The 18,774-nt window shown below is 34.2% G+C and overlaps 1 protein-coding gene across 1 annotated transcript; it reads left to right on the top strand.

The window, feature by feature from the left end:
• The first annotated feature begins 17,464 nt into the window (after positions 1–17,464).
• Positions 17,465–18,331, top strand: LOC138329634 (uncharacterized). Its single transcript, XM_069276789.1, has one exon. It carries the CDS (start codon positions 17,465–17,467, stop codon positions 18,329–18,331), a length of 867 nt encoding a protein of 288 aa, XP_069132890.1.
• The last annotated feature ends 443 nt before the right edge of the window (positions 18,332–18,774 follow it).

The following is an 18,774-nucleotide window of genomic DNA, read 5'->3' as shown; positions in this document are numbered from 1 at the left end:
TTGCTGTCATCACAGGATCTGTAAAACATTATGATATCAATTACTGAAAATTACTTGGATGTCTGACTTGTTCTTGAAAAAAAGTATCATGGTCACAGGTTTACAAGTTTTTCGTACAAATTCTCACCTGTGTATATTGACATGGTTACCATGGCAACTGAAATTTCAGGTCATTTAACCTAAAATGGTTTCACAAATTTAGTTATTGGTGATGAGCTCAAACAGAAATATTGGCAACCAAAACGCAAGACGCCAAAGAATTGGCAATCAACAATGTACAATCAAGAAATTATTGTAGGTATTTTTCTTCGATAATCAGGTTCCTATTATACCAATACCTGTACCAAAAGGCGCTACGGCCACATCAACTTTCTACAAAATGCTGTTTTGAAAAATATTTGAAGGCTTGGTTTAGGAGTCAACGTTCCAAAACAGGACTCAAGTATCCCTGCTAGTTCCCCTGCAATTGCTTTTTGTTTCCCAAACCAAAATCTCTACTGTCAGGAAAGAGATACAAGTAAAGAAATACCCTGTATATGTTGTTTATTAGTTTCTTATTTGTGTGCCTATTGAAGACTTTAAACAATGCTTTTAAATTTTAATTGGCTGTCTAAAAAGATGCATTCAGGAAGTTGGTGAGTATTTTGTTAAGGGCAGGGGAAATTGAAATGATCAAAACACTCACAGGTTTGAGAAATACGCCAAGTAACATTAATTTTGGTACTCCCCTCGTACTTATATGACAACCAATGCTTAATTAGTCTTTAACGCGGAAAGGTTTAATTTCATTGATGCAATATTTATGCTCTATTCTTTCCGATGGTCTGGATAACTTCAAATTGGTACAATTTAAAACACTATCCCTGATCGATTTGAATTAAAAATAATAATGGTAAATTATTATATTATAAAAAAAGTATAAGACTTCAAAGAACTATTTGCTAATAAGTAAAGATGCACAATTGGTACTCTTTTGTGGTTCTTACTGAAATTGATTACACTTACAATAATTTACATAATAACTAAAAACTTTATGCTTACGCCGGTCTGAAGAAAACATTATCGTCTGGAGTCAGCATTTCTTCAAGGACCTTCGCAACTTCCAGTTGGTCATCATGGGCAGTTTGAAGGCTGGAGCATCAAAAAAATTATACAGAAACAAGTCTCCATTTCTTCATTCTCATATATTGTTTCTACATGATTATATGACTAATTGATTTGCATAACTAGTAAATATTTTTTCTTATATTTTTTGGTTTCATTAAACAGCCAAAATAAGTCAACCAATAACCACCCAATTATTAAAAAAAATATAGTCTGTTGGTAGGTATTCTTTAAAACATACTGAAAACTGTTACTGAAAAACATACTTAATGTGAATGCATTTCCTCCATAACACATACTTTCTTCCAATATCTTTTATTTTCAAATACTTTTTATCGTAATATAAAGGTTAAAGTGTCATAACTTGAAATATACATGTACTAACCTCTCTCCTACAACTGTGTGGTAAATATGGTTTCTTATATCTTTTGATGTGGGGTGAAACCGATGATTGGAAATTGAAGCTTGTGGAGCTATTTCTTCTACAAACTTCTCAATCATCAGTTTCACACTCTGTACGTTGCGATGACCTTCAATAGCCAAGTCCTTGATCTTACTTATAACGCGTTTGTCAAGCCATTGGTTGAAATCAGCTTTCTACAAAAATATACCCAAATACATTGTACAATGAATCGATAAAACGAAATGATAAGTATTTCGTTGAAAAGAAATCATACTTCCATAAAATCGAAAAAATATCTAGATATAACGAATTATCATTTCGATCAAATGAAATGTTATTTCGAAAAAACAAAATGATATATCATTAAACGAATTAAAATTTCAATATAGAATTATGTTTCTTAATTACTTTCATGAATATGGGCCTAGGTCCCGTTTAGTCCTCTTGGTATTATCTGCACATTTGGGCTAATAAGAAATGAGTCATTAAAACGGTTATGTGGTAATCTCAAATACTATGTCGTTTAACGAAATACCATTTCGTATTAATGTTATTTTTTCAATAAACGAAATATATAATAAAATAATATTTCGATAAAACGGAATGAAATTTCGTTAAAACGAATTAGTATTTCGTAAAAAAGAAATAATACTTCGATTAAACTAAAGAATATTACTATTGAAAATCAAAAATAATTATTTTAGATAAAACCACATAACATTTTTATAAAATGAAATATTATTTCAATAAACGAAATATTATTTAAATCAAATAAAATAACCTTTCGATAAACCTAAATGAAATTTCGTTAAAACGAATTAGTATTGCGTTGAAAAGAGATAAGACTTCGATAAAACTAAAGAATATTGCTATTGAAAAAATCAAAAAATATCGATAAAACGAAATAACATTTCGATAAAATAACATATTATTTAAATAAACGAAATATTATTTAAATCAAATGAAATAATATTTCGATAAAACGGAATGATATTTTGTTAAAACGAATTAGTATTTCGTTAAAAAGACATAATATTTCCATAAAACGAAATAACATAACCATATAATGAAATAACATTTCGATAAAATGAAATATTTTTTTCAATTAATGAAATATTATTTCAATAAACGAAATATTATTTAAATCAAATAAAATAATATTTCGATAAAACGAAATATTTTTAAATCAAATAAAATATCATTTCGATAAAACGTAATGAAATTTCGTAAAAACGAATTAGTATTTCATTAAAAAGAAATAAAACTTCGATTAAACTAAAGAATATTTCTATTGAAAATCAAAAATGTTTTTTTTAGATAAAACTAAATAACATTTTCATAAAATAAACGAAATATTATTTCAATAAACGAAGTATTATTTAAATCAATTAAAATACCTTTTCGATAAAACTAAATGAAATTTCGTTAAAACGAATAAATATTTCGTTAAAAAGAAATAAGACTTTGATAAAACTAAAGAATATTGCTAATGAAAAAAAAATAAAAAAATCGATAAAACGAAATAACATTTCGATAAAATAACATATTATTTAAATAAACGAAATATTATTTGAATCAAATAAAATAATATTTCGATAAAACGGAATGATATTTTGTTAAAACGAATTAGTATTTCGTTAAAAAGACATAATATTTCCATAAAACGAAATAACATAACAATATAATGAAATAATATTTCGATAAAATGAAATATTTTTTCAATAAACGAAATATTATTTCAATAAACGAAGTATTATTTAAATCAACTAAAATACCTTTTCGATAAAACTAAATGAAATTTCGTTAAAACGAATAAATATTTCGTTAAAAAGAAATAAGACTTCGATAAAACTAAAGAATATTGCTATTGAAAAAATGAAGAAAAAAAAATCGATAAAACAAAATAACATTTCGACAAAATAACATATTGTTTCAATAAACGAAATATTATTTAAATCAAATGAAATTATATTTCGATAAAACGGAATGATATTTTGTTAAAACGAATTAGTATTTCATTAAAAAGAAATAATACTTCCATAAAACGAAATCATATTTCGTTAAAACGAATTAGAATTTCGTTCAAAAGAAATAATACTTCGATTAAACGATAGAAAATAACATTTCGATAAAATGAAACATTATTTCGTTTACACGAAATAATATTTTGATAAAGCGAATATTTTGTTTAAACGAAATAATACTTCTATAAAACGAAATAATACTTCAATAAATACTTCGATAAAACGAAATAGCTTCTATTGTTTACCTCTCCGACAGGGTGGTTAATATGATCCTCAAGCGTAGCTATCGATGCGTATATAACCACTTCTTGTGATGTCTCAGCAGAAAATTGTGATTTTAAAGATTTGGAAATTTTTCTCCTCTGCCTGACTGTTAAAGTTCCATTTACCTGTAACAGATAAAAATGAGTTTCCATTTACTTATACTTATTCTTCTTTTAGAATTATGCGTCTACCAAACATCTTTTTGTACTCATACACACTTTAATTTCTACCAACTATTCAAATTTAATTTTGTGTTTCATGATACACTGTTTACATTTAATTAATTAGGATTATGGTAAGTTCTGTTATGTTAAACAAGTTTCAATGTCATTCAACTATATTTGCCCCATAACTATGCATGTTTCACAATAGAAAACCCATTTGATCAATTCCATAATAGTTGGTTATCGTTTATGTTTACACACACCAGTGTGTAAACACCTACGACGTCTCTGATTGGTCAAATCCAAGATCGCTTGATTCCGATTGGCTCTCAACTTCGGTCTAATTTTCATAGCGCATTTTATTTTAAATAGCATAGTATTTACTTATAACAGGTAGTTGCTTATTCAAAGTATTAAAAATTGAATATTGGCTGTTTATTGAGACACTATATTTTAGGACGGAAAGATATCACTACACATTGTATGGTGGTAAGTTTCCCTGAATGAAGTCGAGAAAATGGTCACCACGGTATAAATATATAGTTAAAGTTATAGGATAAATAAATTCCCCAACGCGTGACTGTTGTTTATCATGTTTATCTAAACTCTCGTTAATTGAGTTAATTTTCAAATTCTTAAAAGACACTCGTTAAAGCTGGTGTCTTTTCAAAATTTGAAAATTAACTAACTCGAATTTGATAAGCATGATAAACAACAGTCACTTGATGGGGAACCTCTATATACCAACCTTGAACTCCGGGAACTTTAACACTTTCCGAACACGTACTTGCGCAGGACAACCCATTTTTTTCGTTTTCCGGTGAGCAGACCGGCTAGTGGTTTCCTTTATCAAACAGTGAGATATATATTTCATGATCATCTGACCATATCAATGTAGTTAAGATACATTTTAGATAAAACAGTGTGATAATGTTTATATCAACAATAACAATAAACGCCGTATACATTATATTAAATCATTTCATAGGTAATACATTAGATCCACTATATAAAACATATGTTTCAACCAACCTGTTCTCGGCAATGATCTGGCCCCTGCTGACACTCGTATACCTCATTCTCCAAGATGACATAAGGTGTACCATCATATGGGATCTTTAGCAAGGATGAAGGATGTCCATCGTCTTCAACACGTATTCTTCGCCCTTTCAACGATGATAGACCTACAAATGATAATTACACTTGTTGCATTTTTCATCTGTATTAAATTCCATCAAACATTTTAATAACAATATCATCGTCACAGTTACTTGACATAAGGAACAATAGACACAGAGGACCAGTAACATTCACATGATGTATTTATTAAGTCACAACTGAAACTGTACGTACCATCACATAGCATATGGATGGTACAGATCAAACAATTGATATCAATTGTTCAGTTACTGTACACTTTGTCTATTTATAATAATACTTCTAACCAATCAAGTTTGACTCGTTTCCCATGATTATTGAGCCAAAAATGGTCATATGCATCATATGTGTTTATCCGAGGTCAACTTGACCCCCTTTCCCAAGGTAAAATGTGACATTCCATTGCCATGAAATTCTCATTTTTTTGTAACGTAACACATTTCAAGCTGTAAAGACTGACATATTTTGGAAAAATGGGGTAGCAAAAATTGCGCACCATCCGATTTAAGGTGGTAGTCTCACATTCCCCAAAATTTTCCTGTCGTTCAATATTTTTCATATTTGATTTATGAAGTAAATATGTTGTTATGCATCTTCTGTCAAAGTTTCGAAGAAATTGAACCATCCATTTTTTCTAAATAAATATTCAAATTTGCCATTTTTGAGTAGATACTGCACATGATAAAACAGCATTAGTCTGTACTAAATCTGCCCTTTCTACGATATATATATTGTTTAATTGATGTGATATATATCAATCCTTTTTTGAAGAAAATGCTTTACTTCTCGTCATAATTAATTTCTAGTGATCATTTTTGGGGGAAATTAGGTAAAAAAGACGCAAGTAAATTACCTAAAATATTCTCACCAAAATGAAAATAAATCAAAATTGTGAAGTTCAATTTTTATAGAAAAATAACAGACTAAAAAGTGACAAAGTTGCTTTTAATCAGTCAATTTTCAAGAAAATTGAACCACAATTTGTCAAGATAGAGCATTTTTAGCACCAAAAAACCTTCATTTTTCATTGAAAAAGACGGGATTCACAATAGAGTTATCTCCCCTAATATGTATACTTTTTATACAATCACTGCAGAATTTTCTGTTACAATATAGCCTAGATGCCAATACTTTTAGTTTTAAAATCATTAACAATGTTTAATTAATATATATTAACCAGAAAATAGCAATTTAAGATTGATAGGATTATTTGTGTTGTTATTTTTCAAACTAATAAAATAATTTATTCATAAATTTAAACTTCAGAAAAGGGGGTATTAATCAAATCGCGGTCATTCAAATGCTTGAAGAGCTTGGGGCACTGTCATAACTCAAGCGTCTGTATGAAAAAATCATGATCTATCTCCCTTACCACGAGACTACATTCTTAAACAAACAAATGCGCAGTGTTATAAGTCTCGGTACATTAATACTTCATATATTCTTTTTTTCAATTTTGCTTTTTTTTTAAGAACCGAAAATGATGTTTTCAAACAATACTCTGGGTATGTGTCAAGTGGACCCCTTTTGGACCCCTTTTCCACATATTTCATTTTTATTTTATTTATTTATTTATTTTTTTTTTTTTTTGGTGAATGAAAGATACTTCCTTCTTTATTGTATACCCATTTATAATGATATTTAATGATTGATGAATACTAATTGATTTTTCAAGCTAAACAATTAAGGGTATATTGAGCACCAAATATTTTGCATGTTATCAATTTTGTCCGCACTTTTAAATCGTTTTTAAAAATATGCCATATAATATATATAATCTTATAACAGATACTTGAAGAAATTGGAATAAGGGAAGATAGCATTTTGAAGACTGAAATGTAGCCAGGGAGCAAGGATTTCCTAACGAAATTCAAATTTGTCCAAGGTGACTTGAAATTCTAAATTGCCCATAGCTACCGTAATAGCTAAGTCAACATGCATTAGAAACTTAACAGGTATATCTGTTAAATCATACTTCATTTGATCACATGATGTGAAGTCTCATGTGATAAATTCTTATTATCTTTTTTGTTATCTTTTGTCTGTCATCGTTTGCGCATAAACCCCGGAATCAATTTGCATTTTCAACTTCTCCAAAACACACTTTTACTTCACTTAGGCAACATTAATATTTCATCTTGGATTGAAGGTTCTGCACTGAAATGCACCTACACAAGGTGTATGTTTATAGAATAATTGGAGCTTCAAAATGTGTACAAATAAATAAATGTGTTTAATTGTTATGCCGAAAAAAAGACAACTATTACTTGTATTAATGTGTTCTTTTATTTTAGGCATAGTTTATGCCATATCTTCTTTGGGTCGTTTACGTGTACTTATTTGCAGTTACATACAAATACTTAAGGCATTGACTTATCAATTTTTAACACTCGAATCAACTCCTATCATTCAGAAGTTTTACCGATACAGTACTTTCAGTACTTTGATTTCCAAAAGTGTTAAATTTGTTTTGAAATGATTTACTTTAAAGGTTCACAACCTTTCCGGAGCAAAACATAAAGGTTTCTTAATAACACATTAATAACATCAGAGCATAGATATCGATTGCCTAAGATGAGGTTTAACCAACCAACATATGCAGGATTTCTTGCGTGATATATTAAAACAGTGGAGGTAATTTCGCTGTTTTGCCGTCTGCCACAGTGGTACTCAACTACTGCGCGGTAATTAGGACGACAGCGGGAAACATAAGATGATCTGCGTTATGAAAATTAACATTTTATTTCTTATAGTTATATTGTTCGGATGGTGATGATAAATGTAGTATTAAAATTATCGATCTAGGTTTATATTCCCATTTCCAAAATTAAAAGCCGTTTTGGAAAGGTTGTGGGCCTTTAAAATGGGTTCCCGCGTATATAAGAGGTTTTTTCAACCATGAAACCGATAAATTTATTAATGTATGCATTTCTTGTTGATTTAAAATAGTATCGGATACTGAAGTTTTACTCCACAGTCTTAGTTTTCTCAATCGGATCTCGAAACGAATAAACTGGATCATGATATGAATATCCCATGATCCAGTAGATGTCACGCCTCGACTAGAAGCCAACAAGGGGTAATACTAAAATGTATATATAATGTGAAAGACATCGTGTGCGTAATGTGATAAAATTACATTATAAAGAAGCACATCCTGCTGGAAAAAGAAATTCTTATGTAAAATATACAAATCGCCTTATTATGCAGTAATTGTATAATTAGACAATTGTTTGTACGAATATATATATATATATGTACGCTCGAAGAAATAGTTTGTTTATTGTCAATAGAGTTTATATAGAAACTACTTTATAGGGGTATAACAATCCTTTATATTGTACCTACAGCAAACAAAACACCACAAACTCTCGTTACAAGCCCCTACGATCTAGTGGGCCTACACATGTATTAAATATATCTGTAACAATTATTAATGCACATCACCAATATTATCCAAGGGCTATGAAAATCAGGTTAATATAGTAGCATTTAAACAGTAACATTAACACCCATCCCCTCTATACATTGTGGTTGACTGTTGGAAACCGCTCAAGAAAGGCTCTCATTGGTCACGTGGTAATAAATATTTCATAAACAGAAAAACTTCAATAACAGATTTTTAAAACTTATTAAGCCCATGTTTAACCTTCTGCTGCAGAAGACCCCTTCCTTCTTTGCTTGACGAATCGTACGTTGTCGCGTATCTCAACCTCATGCAAAGCTTCAGTAAATGCAGCTTCACTACGATATATTTGTACTGTTGCCGCCATCATCTCTGACCGACACCGGAAGGACACAAAGTTCCATAACTCCAAGTATCAGGGATAAAGTATACATCTAGTGTACATTCAAGCCGTGGTGTCTGATTAAAGGCTGAATTAATGTATTTATTTAGATGTGGTAGAGGTGGTACCGGAAGTGGTTTTCCGTTTGAGTTTCGTTAGGGATATAGTATAGATCTGGTGTATATTCAAGCCGTGGTGTCTAATTCTTAGCTGAATTAATGTCTTTATTGAATTAAAAACGGTTGCATATGATAACTTACGATGTTGGTGAAGATATTTGTGATAGATTGATGTGGTAGAGGTGGTCCCGGAAGTAGTTTCCCAGGTAACTTCCGTTAGGGATATTTAAGGATTAACTTGAATATATTTTTTATGTTATGGAAATATAACACAAAAATCTGAGTGTACTCTAAATAAACCGCGAAGCGGTTTATGATGAGAGTACACTCAGATTTTTGTGTTATATCTCCATAACATAAAAAATATATTCAAATTAGTCCTTATAATTCAATTTACTAAAGATAATCTCTTCAATATTCAAAATTCATTATTGGACTCTTTTGTCTATGAAATCATCACGCCGTCCTCTCAGCCAATCAGAAGCAACGTTATAAACGGCGACGCCATTTTTTCCTTTATGGGCTGATAAAGTAAATTTTTAAGCCAATGAAAATGCTCGTAACAAGCAAAATTGAATTATAGTATAGATCTAGTGTACATTCAAGCCGTGGTTTCTGATTAAAGGCTGAATTAATGTCTTTATTGAATTAGAATTGGTTATATATGATACCTGACAATTTTGTGAACACAATAGTGTGATAGATGTGGTCCCGGAAGTAGTTTCCCAGGTAACTTCCGTTAGGGATATAGTATAGATCTAGTGTACATTCAAGCCGTGGTATTTAATTCTTGACTGAATTAATGTATTTATTGAATTAAAAACGGTTGCATATGATAACTTACAATGTTGTGAACATATTTCTGATAAATTGATGTGGTAGAGATGGTCCCGGAAGTGGTTTCCAAGGAAAATGCCGTTAGGGATAAAGTATAGATATAGTGTACATTCAAGCCGTGGTTTCTGATTCTTAGCTGAATTAATGTCTTTATTGTATTAAAAACGGTTGCATATGATACCTTACGATGGTGGTGAAGATATTTGTGATGCATTGATGTGGTAGAGGTGGTCCCGGAAGTAGTTTCCCAGGTAACTTCCGTTAGTGATATAGTATAGATCTAGTGTACATTCATGCCGTGGTATCTGACTAAAGGCTAAATTAATATATTTATTGAATTACAATTGGTTATATATGATACCTGACAATGTTGTGAACACAATAGTGTGATATATGTGGTCCCGGAAGTAGTTTCCCAGGGAACTTCCGTTAGGGATATAATATAGATCTTGTGTACATTCAAGCCGTGGTATCGGATTCTTAGCTGAATTAATGTCTTTATTTAATTAAAAACGGTTGCATATGATAAGTTTCGATGTTGTGAACATATTTGTGATAGATTGATGTGGTAGATATGGTCCCGGAAGTGGTTTCCAATGAAAATTCCGTTAGGGATAAAGTATGGATATAGTGTACAATCAAGCTGTGGTGTTTGATTAAAGGCTGAATTAATGTATTTATTGAATTAGAATCGGTTGTATATGATACCTGACAATGTTGTGAGTACAATAGTGTGATAGATGTGGTCCCAGAAGTATTTCACAGGTAACTTCCGTTAGGGATCAAGTATAGATCTTGTGTACATTCAAGCCGTGGTATCTGATTAAAGGCGGAATTGGTATATTAATTGAATTATAATCGGTTGTATATGATACCTGACAATGTTGTGAACACAATAGTGTGATAGAGGTGGTCCCGGAAGTGGTTTCCAAGGAAAATTCCGTTACGGATCAAGTATAGATCTAGTGTACATTCAAGCCGTGGTATCTGATTCTTGGCTGAATTAATGTCTCTATTGAATGAAAAGCTGTTGTATATGATAACTTACGATGTTGTGAACATACATTGTATTTGTGATAGATTGATGTGGTAGAGATGGTCCCGGAAGTGGTTTCCAAGGAAAATTCCGTTAGGGATCAAGTATAGATCTTGTGTACATTCAAGCCGTGGTATCTAATTAAAGGCGGAATTGGTATATTAATTGAATTATAATCGGTTGTATATGATACCTGACAATGTTGTGAACACAATAGTGTGATAGAGGTGGTCCCGGAAGTGGTTTCCAAGGAAAATTCCGTTACGGATCAAGTATAGATCTAGTGTACATTCAAGCCGTGGTATCTGATTCTTGGCTGAATTAATGTCTCTATTGAATGAAAAGCTGTTGTATATGATAACTTACGATGTTGTGAACATACATTGTATTTGTGATAGATTGATGTGGTAGAGATGGTCCCGGAAGTGGTTTCCAAGGAAAATTCCGTTAGGGATCAAGTATAGATCTTGTGTACATTCAAGCCGTGGTATCTAATTAAAGGCGGAATTGGTATATTAATTGAATTATAATCGGTTGTATATGATACCTGACAATGTTGTGAACACAATAGTGTGATAGAGGTGGTCCCGGAAGTGGTTTCCAAGGAAAATTCCGTTACGGATCAAGTATAGATCTAGTGTACATTCAAGCCGTGGTATCTGATTCTTGGCTGAATTAATGTCTCTATTGAATGAAAAGCTGTTGTATATGATAACTTACGATGTTGTGAACATATTTGTGATAGATTGATGTGGTAGAGATGGTCCCGGAAGTGGTTTCCAAGGAAAATTCCGTTAGGGATCAAGTATAGATCTTGTGTACATTCAAGCCGTGGTATCTGATTAAAGGCGGAATTGGTATATTAATTGAATTATAATCGGTTGTATATGATACCTGACAATGTTATCGTTTATATATGGCAAGCCGTTTTGATATTTAATACATAATAGCTTAAGTTAAAAAGTTATTTAGCTTAAGTTGAAAAGATTTCAACTTAAGTTAAAAAGATTTCAACTTAAGTCAAAAAATGGTTTTTTGCATTATCACTTTTTTCACTTAAGTCAAAAAAAATCTTTTTGACTTAAGTTGAAATCTTTTTGACTTAAGCTGAAAAAAGTGATAATGCAAATAAACCTTATTCAACTTAAGCTGAAAAAATCCGGTTGTAGATAAGTAAAGCGTATTTCCAATATTCCACCTGCCATCCCCTTATATTTATAATGGGTTAGGCTAGTCCATCTGTGTTCCCGACAAGCTTGTACAGCCATATTGCGAAAAAGAAAATGGCCGACGACGTGCTATCAGCAATTCAGAGAAATATTCGAACGGTATCAAATCAACTACTTCAAGGTAATCCCAACAGGCATCACCTTAGAGACATTATTAGACACTTCAAGGAAAACTTAGACCGTGTTTCCTCCACAGATGCTTTACAGTTTGTCGATGTCCACGCTGCCCTGGATGATTTGTTAGCTCTCGTCGATCGCGATCATTCCACATCTGCCGAACAAGGTTCCGCCGTTGAAGAAGTACAACTTGAAGAAACGAGTAAGTTCTTTATTAGAATGATATTGTTTTTACTCAAATATGATCATCATATCACCCAACGACTGCTAGAACCACCGTATCAAACGTTTTTCACGTTTTACTTTTTGATAGGATTTTCAAAACTGGCGCTGCGCATGCGTCCTAGACCAACTCAAAACAAAAACACAATATTTGGAAAAAAAATAAATTAAAGATGTTCCACCGCTGACAAATGGTATTTTTTCACTATCAAAAACAGTAGCAGACGATTTAGTAATTTTCTTCAGTTAAAAAAGTTACTTACTTTACACCATTGAAAAGTTTGAGCTTCTTATTTTACTTGAAGTTAAAAAAAATATGAAAAATAATTAATTGCATCCTGAAAATATTCCGTGTCACTATATCCTATATAGAATGAAGTACTGATTGCGCATGCACCAAAGGCAAAATTAGTTATTTTATATTATTTTTTTGTGTTATTTAGACATATATATATACACGATTAAACACCAATTATTGTTCAAATTTAGACTTCCGGTTGCGCATGGGCAAGAAGACGGAAGCTTTATAAATCTGTCAAGAAAAGACCAGCGAATTTTTATAGTTTTCAGGTTTACTAGGAAATATCAGTGTCGAAATTGTGTTTGCTGTAACACCTTTATTGATGAGATAATCGGGGAAGTCGATGAAATTGTGGTCGGGCTAATTTTAGTCATGTAATGAAAATTTTGGATTCGTCGGGTTTATGATCTGAGTAGTCAACATAAACAACATGGCGGACAATTTTTCGCGCGATAATCTGTTTGTTATGAATTAGTCTGATTTATCCATTGTGTGTTATTGTGTCACTATTATGAACCCTGTGTCTATTATTAAGTGTCACCAAATATAAATGTGTGCTGAAATATAATGACTGCTGCCAAACTTACGAAATACTTGGTGAAATCCGAATCAAATATTGACAAGTCATTCATAGTCAATCGGAAACCAGTGTTTGTTAGTGCAAGTAAAGGGCGTTACCTACGCTCAGTTGCTTTTTCTGATGCCGAAAAATCAATTGATTGGCACATTCACCCTGGGAAAACAAGTGATTTTCTAGTGAATTACGCTATAGACAATCTTGACAATCTTGTAAAACGTCATGGCCAAATTCTGCTAGCCGTATGGGCTGGCACTTGTGATTTAACCAGGAAAGGTCGACACGGATATATTGATCTGAATAACTCAATCTCCATCGATGACATTATATTTAATTTCGAAAGATTACTGACCTGTGTACAAAAACATAACAACAAAGTCAAAGTGGTATTTCTAGAGTGCCCCTACTATTCTATAACAATATGGAATGAGAGGAAAGGACACCGCAACCCTGAGGCCTTTACCAGCAATACTCGGGAACTTGAAAATCGTGTCAATGATCTGAATAAAAAAATCCTTCAAATTAATATCCGTAATAACGTGCGTGCACCAAGATTTTCACAGGACATGCTAAAATCTAGAAAAAGTAACAAAGGCTACACGACAACCAAAGTCTCTTACAGTTTACTTATCGATGGAATACACCCTGGTGAAATATTAAGCAGAACTTGGATGAGAAGACTACTTCTGCACACAATCCAGAGGCACTGCTAACTTCTTGTAACGAGGAGTCAAAATGGATAGTCATGAATTAATGGAATCAGGCGAAAACGCGTCTAAGCGTCTCAGAGAGGATAATGACAGCCCCCCCTCATGTGTATTATGTGAACAATCGGGACAAAAAACTTTGTTGTGTGAAGGTTGTCGCCTTCCCTTCTGTTCTGAGTGTTCCAAATTACCTGAACAAGTTTTCCTCTATATTCATGGGAATGTAACAGGCACCGGTATCACATATAAATGCAAGGCCTGCAAAATAACCCAACCGCCTCAAGAGGTAATTAAGACAACACTGAAGGACTACACAAGATCTAACGACATTAGAATCTCCAAACTTGAAACCCGGATTTCTGATCTGGAATTAAACACTAGGACTGTAGTACAAGAAGAAGTCGGTCATTCGCATGCCGTATACATGGAAACTATGCGCAGCAATGTCATTCAGTTCGTGGATGATCGAAACAAAGAATATGAGGATCGCAGAAATAAAGAACTCAATGTTATCCTGTTCGGTGTACCTGAAAAAACCGACAATGAGGGGCAGGTAAAAAAACAGAAGGACAAGGAGGATATATGCGAGCTAGCTTCATCACTAGGTCTTACAGATGTAACTATCGTAGCCAACTTTAGACTGGGACGTCTGACTGGGGACAACATTAGGCCACTCATAGCGGTGTTGGGCACAAGGGCCCAGCGTAAATACCTCCTGGAGAAAGCCTTCGAAATCAACAGTAAAGCCCCAGAAAGACTAAAAAACGTTGTTCTCAAGAAAGACATGACTAAACTACAAAGGGAAGAGCGTAAGGCAAGAAGGGGAGGGAACCCTTACCAACAGGTAAACCCTTACCAACAGGTAAACCCATTTCAACAGGTGAACCCTTACCAACAGGTGAACCCTTACCAACAGGTGAACCCCTATCAACAGGCCCCAAAACCAGCCCCGCCCCCAATAAGACCTAACCAATATGAACTGCCACACCCAATCAACCAACCCCTAGGAGGCCCCCTACAAGTGTCAACCCCCAACAGACAGACCGTAAGATGTCATAGGATCCCTAACAACCGCCCGCCCTTCGACCAACAAGCGTTTGGATTCAGGACGTCATCATTCATGGGGTATCCAGCTGCAGGCGCGCCACAGTATGACATCCCCAACCCACAGACGAACTTGTTTCACAATGGGCAGCCTCAATATCCACCTCACACGCAAATCCCACAACATCGATCTGGTCACCAAGCTAGTGCACCAAATACCAATGAAGACCAGGACAGGACACTCCCTTATTGCCTGAACGATACCCTCACTCTATCGTTAGTTAGCGAACACAACGTTAGCGATAATGAGGAAACCAGTGTGAAAACAATATAGGCTGCAAGTTTTATCGATTTTAATGATGATTCAACAGGCAGTAACAAATTAAGAATCTACTATTCCAATGTGGACACTTTAACAACCAATAAAAAGACAGAACTTGAAGAATTTATTTTGGAACATCAACCTGTAATTGTGTGTTTAACAGAAGTCCTCCCTAAGTTTTCGAGATCTGCCACATGTCTTCAGTCATACAACATAAACGATTATGACTTATATTTCGGGCCTATAAACCAACGAGGGGTAGCAATTTATCTCAAAAATGGACCTTCAGGGGAACAAATTGATCTCGGAATCAACTACTCAGAATATGTCGCGTGCAAAATCAAGCTTCGTGGTAACGACAGTCTACTAGTATGTAATATCTACAGGAGCCCTAACAGTTCTGAAGAAAACAATACAAATCTCAACATCTTGATGGACAATATATATGATCATCAATCAACCCACAAATTAGTCGTAGGAGATTTCAATTACAAAGAAATTAATTGGGATATCGGAGTCGCGAGTGTCGGAACTCACCATCCAGCTAATAAATTTCTTGAAAAAACAAAGGATAACTTCTGGTATCAGCACGTCGACCAACCCACCAGATACAGAGAAAATCAAAACCTCTCTACTTTGGATTTAATATTAACCAACGAAGAAAACATGATTAGTAACGTTTCATATCTCGAAGGTCTCGGCAAAAGCGACCACATAGTGTTAAATTTTTATTACAACTGTTACATTGACAACCATAACAGATCCGGTCTTATGGATACAAGTAGGCGTAACTTCTACAAAGGTGATTATCAATCTATCAAAAGGGAAATTGAAATGCTTGACCTAGTAACTCTAGAAACCCAGGATGTCAACACTGCATGGAACCACCTTACTGTCTTCCTCAACACGATTATTGAAAAACTCATACCAGTGAGTAAGGATCGCGGTTCTAACGGCAACAAATCTTCCTGTCTAGATCAAGCAGCTCGTGAAGCTCGTAAGAACAAATCACGTAAATGGAAGCGTTATCTGCATTGTAAAACGGAGGAAAACTTCACCGCCTACAAATTGGCTCGAAACCACTTCATCAAACTATCAAGAAAATCCACCTACAAATACGAAGAAGACCTTTCTCAAAAAATCAAATCAAACCCGAAATTATTTTGGAAACATGTCAGAAGCAAAACCAAGACTAAGACAACAATGCAGCGTGTAACAAAATTAAACGGCGAACTTTCTACGAATGACAATGAAACTGCCAACACAATGAACACATTCTTTTCAAGGGTTTTCAGTAGAGATAATAACTGTGATCCACCACCACTCGCTGAAAAAGTATATCAACAAACCCTGAACTCGATAGAAATTACTGAGGAGAAAGTAGCAAAAGCCATCAGAGCAACAAACCCAAACAAAGCCCCAGGACCAGATAATCTTCATCCTAAATTCATAGTGGAGACATGCGACTCAATCACTAAACCACTATCAATCATCTTCAACAAATCCATTGATGAGAGTACCCTACCAACAAGTTGGAAGATGGCTAACGTAACTCCCATCTTCAAAAAGGGCTCTAAATCAAATCCCTCAAACTATCGCCCTATTAGCCTCACATCTGTACCCTGCAAAATCCTTCAGAAGATCATCAGGAATGAGATCGTGGCCCACATGGAAGATAACCAACTCTTTTCAAACGACCAACATGGTTTTCGTCAAGGAAAATCATGTACCACCCAACTCCTGGAAACACTGGAAATCTGGTACAGCTCCCTTGATGAGGGCCATAATGTGGACGTGATATACATGGATTTTAGTAAGGCCTTTGATAAGGTCTGCCATACTGCCATAGATTACTTATTTACAAGTTGGAAAAATATGGGATAGCTGGTAAAATATTAGCCTGGATATCTTCATTCCTGAAAAACACAAATCAACGAGTCATCATTAATGGTACTCTATCCGAACCACTGCCTGTCTTGAGTGGAGTACCACAGGGAAGTGTACTTGGACCAACGCTTTTTCTGATCTATATAAATGACTTGCCGGAGATGCTAAATTGTACCAAAAAATTATTTGCGGACGACACCAAATTATCATCAGTTAATACAACGCCTGAGCAAAGAGAGGAACTCCAACAAAGTATAGACTACATGTGCAGGTGGACCGAGTCATGGCTCATGGCCCTTAACATCGACAAATGTAAGCACATCGAGATTGGCACCAAAGAAAAAACATCACAGTACACTCTACACCAAGATGGAACTCGGTCAGTGATAGATAAAACAAACCAAGAAAAAGACCTAGGAGTCTTTGTGGACGATAAACTGAACTTTTCAACGCATGTCCAAAAAACCGCCAGTAAAGCCAACCAAATCACTGGCATCATATATCGAAGTTTCACATATATGAGTCCAGCAATTTTTACAACCCTGTACAAGGCCCTTATTCGACCCCACCTGGAGTATGCCTCAACAACCTGGTCACCGTTATATGTAAAAGATAAAATCTCAATAGGAGGTGTACAAAGACGGGCAACAAAACGTATCCCAACATTAGAAGGTAAAACTTACACAGAGCGTCTCAAAATTCTAGGACTGCCAACCCTGGAGTATCGGAGGGAGAGAGCTGATATGATCCAAGTCTACAAAATAATCAACAACATCGACATTTTGAACAGAGACAACTTATTTACCCAGAACCCTTATGTATCAACTAGAGGTCACTCCAAAAAGCTCTATAAGAGACCATTCCGTAAACAGCTGACAGCAAATTTCTTCAGTAATCGAATCATTCAGCCTTGGAACTCCCTACCAGAGGAAGTGGTGTCGGCCCCGTCTGTAAACAGCTTTAAAAATCGCCTCAATGAATTCTGGAAGAACCACCCTCGTAAATTCAAACCATCATTCATGCAGTGAAGTGTGAGTGAGAAATAGACCAACCATCAACAACGTCATGTGAGCTATTGTTACTATTGATGAACTGGTTGTATCTGCTGTCTGGGGTAATTTGTCCCGCCACAGCTCTGCAACATTCAATATCTGTCAACTGAAACTCCAAATACTACCTGACCAACTTATACCACCATACGTGATACCACGTGCACGCTGAATATGATGAACTGGTTGTATCTGCTGTCTGGGGTAATTTGTCCCGTCACAGCTCTGCAACATTCAATATATGTCAACTGAAACTCCAAATACTACCAGATCAACTTATACCACCATACGTGATACCATGAGCACGCTGAATATGACGAACTGGGTGTATCTGCTGTCTGGGGTAATTTGTCCCGCCACAGCTCTGCATTATTCAATATCTGTCAACTTAAACTCCAAAAACTACTAGACCAACTTATACC

The sequence above is a fragment of the Argopecten irradians genome, chromosome 1 (genome assembly GCF_041381155.1).
Source record: "Argopecten irradians isolate NY chromosome 1, Ai_NY, whole genome shotgun sequence".
Classification (NCBI taxonomy): domain Eukaryota; kingdom Metazoa; phylum Mollusca; class Bivalvia; order Pectinida; family Pectinidae; genus Argopecten; species Argopecten irradians.
This window is presented reverse-complemented; position numbering and strand designations above follow the sequence as displayed.